Raw genomic sequence first — 7315 nt, forward strand, 5'->3', positions numbered from 1 at the left:
CCCTGGGGGGTGATTTCTCGCTTTCTGTCTCTATGTCTCTCTCTGTCTGTCTGGCGAGCGCATGCGCCCTACAGTGAAAATCTCCCAAAAAAAAAAAAACTAACTAAAATTCTGATTACTTTAAATAACTTTTTAAAAAATATTGTTAAGTTTTAGATTTTTCTCTTTGAAATTTATTTTCAAAGAGCAAACTTATAAAGCAGAGAAAAGAAGGAAAGACATAAAACTATATCATGTGACTACTATATATCATTATAACAAAATATTAAAACTAAGCCAATGCACATTATAGTTTTGAATATAAAATGAGTGTGTAAAAATGTAAAACGCCTGAGAATGCTTTATTTTAAAAATATAGGTTGTGTTAATTAGGCAATAGAGTCATGATTTCTAATATACACAATCAAATGACATGACCACATTGATTAAGTGAATCATTTTGTACTCTTGTAAATTTTTTAAATGATAAGTTAACTTAGAAAAGCATGCTCTATAACAGACAATTGCAATTATTGGTAAAAACAACACATCATATAAGTGGCCATTGAGCATCTGCAAGGTTGCTCAGCATCCTTACTCATTGGAGAAAAAAAAATCAAAACCATAATGAGGTATTACTTTCATCTACTAGAATGGATATATTTTTAAAAGATAGAGAAAATTAGGCGAAAATGTAGAGGAATTGAAGATTTCATACAGTAGTGGTGGGATTGTAAAATGATTTAGCAATTATAGGAAGCATTTTGGCAGTTCCTCCATAGGTTACCATATGGTCCAGTAATTCCATTTTCAAGTATATACCCAGAAGAAACAAAAGCATATGTTCTCACAGTAAGTTGTGCGTTTATGCTCATGGAAACATTATTTGAAATATCAAAAAAGAGGAAATAATTCAAATGTTCATCAGTGGGTGACTAGTTGAATCAATTGGCATGGTCATGTAATGGAATATTATTAAACTGTAAAAAGAAATAAAGTACTAATATGTACTAATATGTGAAACAACATGGAAGGATATCAAAAGAATCATGCTCGGTGAATAAAGTCAGACACAAGGACACATAGTGTATAATTCTACTTGTATGAAATATCCGGGATAGAGATTCATGTTTGCCAAAGACTTTGCCAAAGACTTTAAAGTGGAGAAAGATGAAGTTACTGCTTAATGGTTATGGCCTTCTTGGGGAGATGATGCAAGTGTTCTAAAACTGGATATTAATGATGGTTGCACAACATTGTAAATAAACAAAATACACTAAATTGTAAACTGTGAAATGGTTAATGTGTTGAATTTTATGACATGTGTATTCTATCTTATTGAAAAGAATATAGAAAACATACAAAGTTACCCATAGTTTTAAACTATTGATAGCTTATCAGTTCTAAATGTAACAAATAATATGGACATTATCAGAAACGGGTCAGCTGGTACAGCAGTAATGGAACATTTTATCATGCTGGACTCATAAAAGGTCTTTTTATTTGTTTGTTTGTTTATTTATTATCTCATTTTCTTTTATACATTCAATCACAGTTGGCTTACAAAATGGGTATTTCAATAGGTGAACATTTCTCCCTAGTACAGTTGATAAAACTACAAATTATCTTCAATAGATAATACCACATTTCTTTGTGCCATTAATGCTTTATCTCCCTGTTTTTCATCTAAATGTCCTTCCTCAGACCCTACTCTTTCACACACACTATATCTGGTATTTACATCTATATACTGTGTTTATATATCCTTTAGACACTCAGTATATATTAAGTGAGGACATACAATGCCTCTCCTTCATAGCTTGGCTTGCTTCACTCAGCAGTAAATCTTCCATATTCATCCACTTCCTGTCAAAAGCCAGGGTCTTGTTGTTTTTTATGGCTGAATAGTATTCCATTGAGTAGATATGCCACAGTTTTTCTATATGTTCATCTGTTCGTGGGCATTTGGGTTGTTTCCATAGTGCTGCAATAAACATCAATGTGCAAGCACTTTCCTGATTAAGTATTCTTCTGTCCTTTGGGTAGTTACCAAGGAGTCTTAATGCAAGTCTCAAGGCCTCTCTGTACATGCTGTTTGTACATGAGCCTGTGATCCAGGATAGCAGAGGTTTAGGGTGAACATGGCTTGCAGACCCTGTGGGGATACCTCTCTCTCTCCCCATTCTTCTCTCTCATAGAGAAAAATATATATTAAAATTAAATTAAATTAAATTATTTTTTAGAGGTTTTTGGCTTACGGTGTGTGCACTTGCTAGAGAGAGAGGGAAAAATAGAGACAGTGAGAGGCAAAGTGAGAAATCACTCCTTTGGGGGATAGCCATACCACAATCACTTCTCCTCCATTCTCCTTCTAGATCTTGGACCCACCTACACATGCACCTGGCAGGAGATTCAGGCCATGGAGTCCAGAACTCAAACCATAGTCAGCCATGTGGGAATCCAGTGATGTAACCACTATGCTTTCTGCTTGCCCCAGTAAATATATTTTTTAAAAAAGAATAAATTAACAGAAAGAAAAATGGAAGTGATTTAAAAATGTCACTTGGATTATCCTAGTAAGGCAAGAAAAGATACACTCAGATTTCAACCTCGCTGGTGGTGCACTTCTCTGTCATTGATATTTATCTGACTCTGGTAGAAGTATCAACTGGGCATGTTGTTGTGACCAAAGAAGTATTTAAAATATCATTTTTAAAGAAAGAAATGACATGACATACATAAAAATAGGAACACTCTTAAAATATTTATGTAACTCATACAGAAATCAGCACATATAACCAAGACAAAAGAAATACAAAGAGCATACACTAAAATATTAATTAGGAATACTGAAATAAATATGTAAATGGAGGGAAAGCACACTTCATTACAGTGTGGGAGAAAATAAAATAGTACTTATTCTAGACAAGACACTGTGCAGGTCTATTATGACCTAAAGCATACAAAGGGGTATAAAAGAGCTTAAAAACAGAATGGACTAGAATCACATAATCTGGACTGGTTTCCTATAATCAAGACACTGTTTCTCATTTAACCCCTCTTTTTTTCTACAATGAATAGTCAAGTGAAAATGATAGTTTATGACATATATAGAATTTTTATACTGAATTTTTACATGTACACTTAGATATGAAAACACATTTCTCATTCATTTAAAAATCATATTATTAAAAATTAAGAAGTACTTGGAAAATAGTATAAAATATGTAGGACAATTACCTTTGCTTTGTTGTAGACCCATGTAAATTCCAACATTTGGGTAAGGAATATTGCATACATGACCAGGTGATAGTCTTTTGACTATATGGGATACCATAAAAAATAGTCTTTTGAATATATGGGATACCAATGTAACACACACACTTTGACTTACTTTACATTTCTCTCTCAACAAAACACATTTATTCATAAGCTACTTACATCTAAATTAAAAACAGTCAAGAAAGACTATTGCAGAGGTTAAAGAAAAACAAAAGTAGATTCATGTCAAAGGTAGTAAAGGAAGATGTTATTCAGCACTATTGCAGTAGAGAAATGAGATCTCAGTATAGAACTGATCTCAATTATGAGTATAAAAAATGTCTAGAGGTTTATAGCAAACAAGAATAATGAGGGGATTTATGAATGGAGAATTTTTTTGAGAGGTTTTGCTATAAGGTGTGTGCTTGCCAGAAAGACAGAGAGAGACAGAGAGATAAAAAGTGAGAAATCACCCCTCAGGAAGGATGACCACGCCACAATCCCTTCTCCTCCAATCTCAACATGAGATCTTGGGCATGCATGCAGACACATCTCATGTGAGTTTAAGCCACCAGGATTGGGACTCAAACTGTAGTCGACTACATGGGAGTCCAATGACATAGCCATTATGCCACCTGCTGCTCTCATGAATGGAGAATCATTAAAAGAAACCCTCCAGCATAGATTAATTCTAAACGGACCTTATAGGAATCTTGCTAAAGCCAGCCTTGGGCTTAGATATTAAGGGTGGGAGTGAGTTGTATTAATTGCATACCAAGTGTGAGGGGATTATTGCTAATATAAATTTTCAGGATTATTGCTAACATAGGGACATGCAGGTCCAATACAGAGACCAAAAACAGGCAGACTTGGAGGTGGCTAGCAGGTTTCTGTCCTAGGTGAGAAAAAGACAGAGATTAAAAAGAGAAAGACCCAAAGGAGGAAGAGAGCTGGTTTTTCAAAAACAGGAAAAAGAAAGTTAGAATGGGCAGAGAATGGTCAGAGGAGGACAGCAAGAGGGGCCAAAGCAGCTATCCTACCTAGTTGGGTCAGGGTCTGGGGGCAGGGGGACACTGACTTGGGGTGACTTCACAGCTGTGAAGTTGAAGCCAGAGACCAAAAACAGGCAAACGTGGAGGTGGTTAGCAGGTTTCTGTCTTCAACAGGAATTCTTATTCATTTCTTATGAGAATACAAAACAGTATGGCCATTTTGAATTTTTTTTTGGCATTCTATTACAAAGGAAATCCTACTTTTTTTTAAAGAATTATTTAATTTTATTTATTTATTCATTTATTTTAATTTGACCAGAAAGACACACGCAGAGAGAGAGAGAGGGAAAGTGAGAAATCAAGCCACCATGTCCAGGACAATGGTAGGCCATGGGGGAGTGTCCAGGACCTTAACCACCACGCCACCTGCTGTTCCCAAGAAATCCCACTTTTACCATGTGATGTAGAAACTAAATTCCATATTTATCCAGAAGAGTTGAATGAACAAAAACTTACATACATATTTTTTGGGCAGATTTATTAATAATTTCTAAAACGTGGACCAAGCAAGATATTTTACAGTTGGTTTTATATATATATATATAATATTCTGACTAAAATGGTGAACTCAGACACTATTATTGTTCAGCAGTAAAATAAAACTGAACTATTGAAATATGAAGAAACATAGAAATGTAAATCTATATACTGAGTGAGAGAAGCCAATATCAAAAGGCTACATAATATAATCTTCTGATTATGTAATATTCAAGAAAAGACCAAATGATGGAGATAGAGAAAAGATTAGTGGTTTCCAAGGAGTAGGGGCAAAAAGGTGAATAGGTGAAACACAGGATTTGGGGAACAAAAACAAAACACAAACAAAATCCCCTACTCTGTATATTACCATAATGGTGGATACATGTCATTGCATATTTGTCTAAATTCACAAAATCTACAAAACATTTTGGGGGAGCACCCACTTCTGAGGGGAACTTCCCAGTTCCAAAGGACACACTCAGAGGTCCAGCAGAGAAAGCCATGAGTTTACTTACTATGAAGCCCCACTGACAGCCAGGTGGTCCTCTAAGCCATCGCCAAATGCAGGCTTAGGTTACATTCTTTGAGAGATTTCTTTTTTTTTTTTTTTTGAGAGTTTTTTTGTTTGTTTGTTTTTTGTTTTTAGTTGTTGTTTTTTGTGATAGGGTGCGTGCGCTCACCAGACAGAGAGAGAGACAGACAGACAGAAAGCAAGAAATCGCCCCCCAGGGGGGATGGCCATGCCACAATCCTTTCTCCTCCATTCTCCTCTCTAGATCTTGGGCACGCATGCACACGCGCCTGGCGTGAGTTTGAAGCCACCGGATCCGCGGTCGACTACATGGGAGTCCAGCGACATAGCCATTACGCTAACTGCTGGTCCCAAGCAAGCTGCCAACTCCAGGGCATGAACCGTGTTCAGCCGTGTGAGAGTCCAGTGCCTTCTCACCATGCCACGGGCTGGTCCTCCTTAGGTTACATTCTTAAGACCAGCAGGTGGTGTGGCGGTTAAAGCGCTGGACACTCTCAGATGGCCGACGATGGTTCAAGTCCTGGACCTGGTGGCTTGCTTTCTCACTTTCTCTATCTCTCTCTCTCTCTGTATCTCTCTATGGCCAAATTAAAATAAATTAATGAATAAATAAAATTAATTTAAAAAATGGTCCTTAAAAAAAAAAAAAACTCAAAAAAAACCCTAAAGGGTAAATACCAAATATTAAAAAAAAAATAAAATAAAATAACAAAGTAGGGACAGGCGTTTAACTCTTGCCAAGTCTCGCCGCCGTGACTCACGGGCCTTGGGATTCCTCCCCTGAAGCTTGAGCCTCCTCGCCCTCTGCCACCGACACAACGCAGGCCGTGGACAGTGCGCGCCAGGCCACCTAACGCGCGGCCTCAGGATCCCCTACGTGCTCAGCCTGGGCGCCCGCGGCAGGTGATCCGTGGGTGACCGTTTCTGCAGAGCACTTTGCTATCCATTCTCCTGGACCTGGGGAGTTAGAACCCACAGCTCCCCATTCCTCCTCGCTGTTACCATTTCCAACATCCCGTAGGGACTCGTTTTAGGGTTCCCATTGACTTCCAGGAAGGACACAAGCTCCTCTCTCACCCCAGCTCCGGGGGCCACCTGCCTTCACAGCGGTGACCCTACTCCCATGACCCTGCGGTGCCTCGAGCGCTCCGGGAATGGCGCTGAAGGGATGCAGAGCCAGTGGGGGGATGCGGGGTCGGCTGAGGAGCTGTCCCCCCAGGCGGCACAGCTGGCTAAGGCCCTGGGAGCTCAGTCAAACAGGATGGTACTGGGGAGGTATGACTGTTAATGAAGCCAAAGAGAAATTAAAAGAGGCACCCGAAGGAACTTTCTTGATTAGAGATAGTTCGCATTCAGACTACCTACTAATGGTCTCTGTTAAAACATCAGCTGGACCAACAAATCTGCGGATCAAGTATCGGGATGGGAAATTCAGGTTGGATTCCATCATCTGCATCAAGTCCAAGCTTAAACAGTTTGACAGTGTGGTTCGTCTGATGGACTACTATGTGCAGATGTGCAAAGATAAGCGGAAAGGCCCAGAAGCCCCTGGGAATGGCACTGTCCACCGTTACCTGACCAAACCTCTCTACACATCAGCCCCACCTCTGCAGCATCTCTGTAGACTCACCATTAACAAATGCACCCATACCATCTGGGGACTATGGTTACCAACAAGACTTAAAGATTACTTGGAAGAACATAAATTCCAGGTGTGTTTCTCTTTTTCTAAACACACCTCATATAGAGTATCTCCAAATGCAGCTATGTTCAAGAGGACCAAAACTTGAGTGACTGCTCTGGCTAGCTATGCGGAATGCTTTCTAAAGACAGTGGAAGCCAATCTAATCTAAATGCCTGAAGAGGTAGCTAGGTAGTGAAAGTTCCCCCAGATATTTTCACCTGAGTGATGCTTCCCTTTCTAAGGCTGACCAAGACCTGTGGTCATCCTTTTACATTAAAGGTAGGATGTTCTGAGTAAATGCTGAAAGAGAGTTTGATCAGAATGCCT

General features: G+C 38.7%; 1 protein-coding gene across 1 annotated transcript; it reads left to right on the plus strand.

The window, feature by feature from the left end:
* Positions 1-6427: 6427 nt before the first annotated feature.
* On the plus strand, positions 6428-7094 carry LOC102469351 (suppressor of cytokine signaling 2-like). The gene is given in 2 exon segments (XM_027775074.1): positions 6428-6546; positions 6548-7094. Coding segments are annotated over 2 exon segments (666 nt in total).
* Positions 7095-7315: the final 221 nt, after the last annotated feature.

The sequence above is a fragment of the Tupaia chinensis genome, unplaced genomic scaffold (assembly GCF_000334495.1).
Source record: "Tupaia chinensis unplaced genomic scaffold, TupChi_1.0 Scaffold000522_1, whole genome shotgun sequence".
NCBI lineage: Eukaryota > Metazoa > Chordata > Mammalia > Scandentia > Tupaiidae > Tupaia > Tupaia belangeri.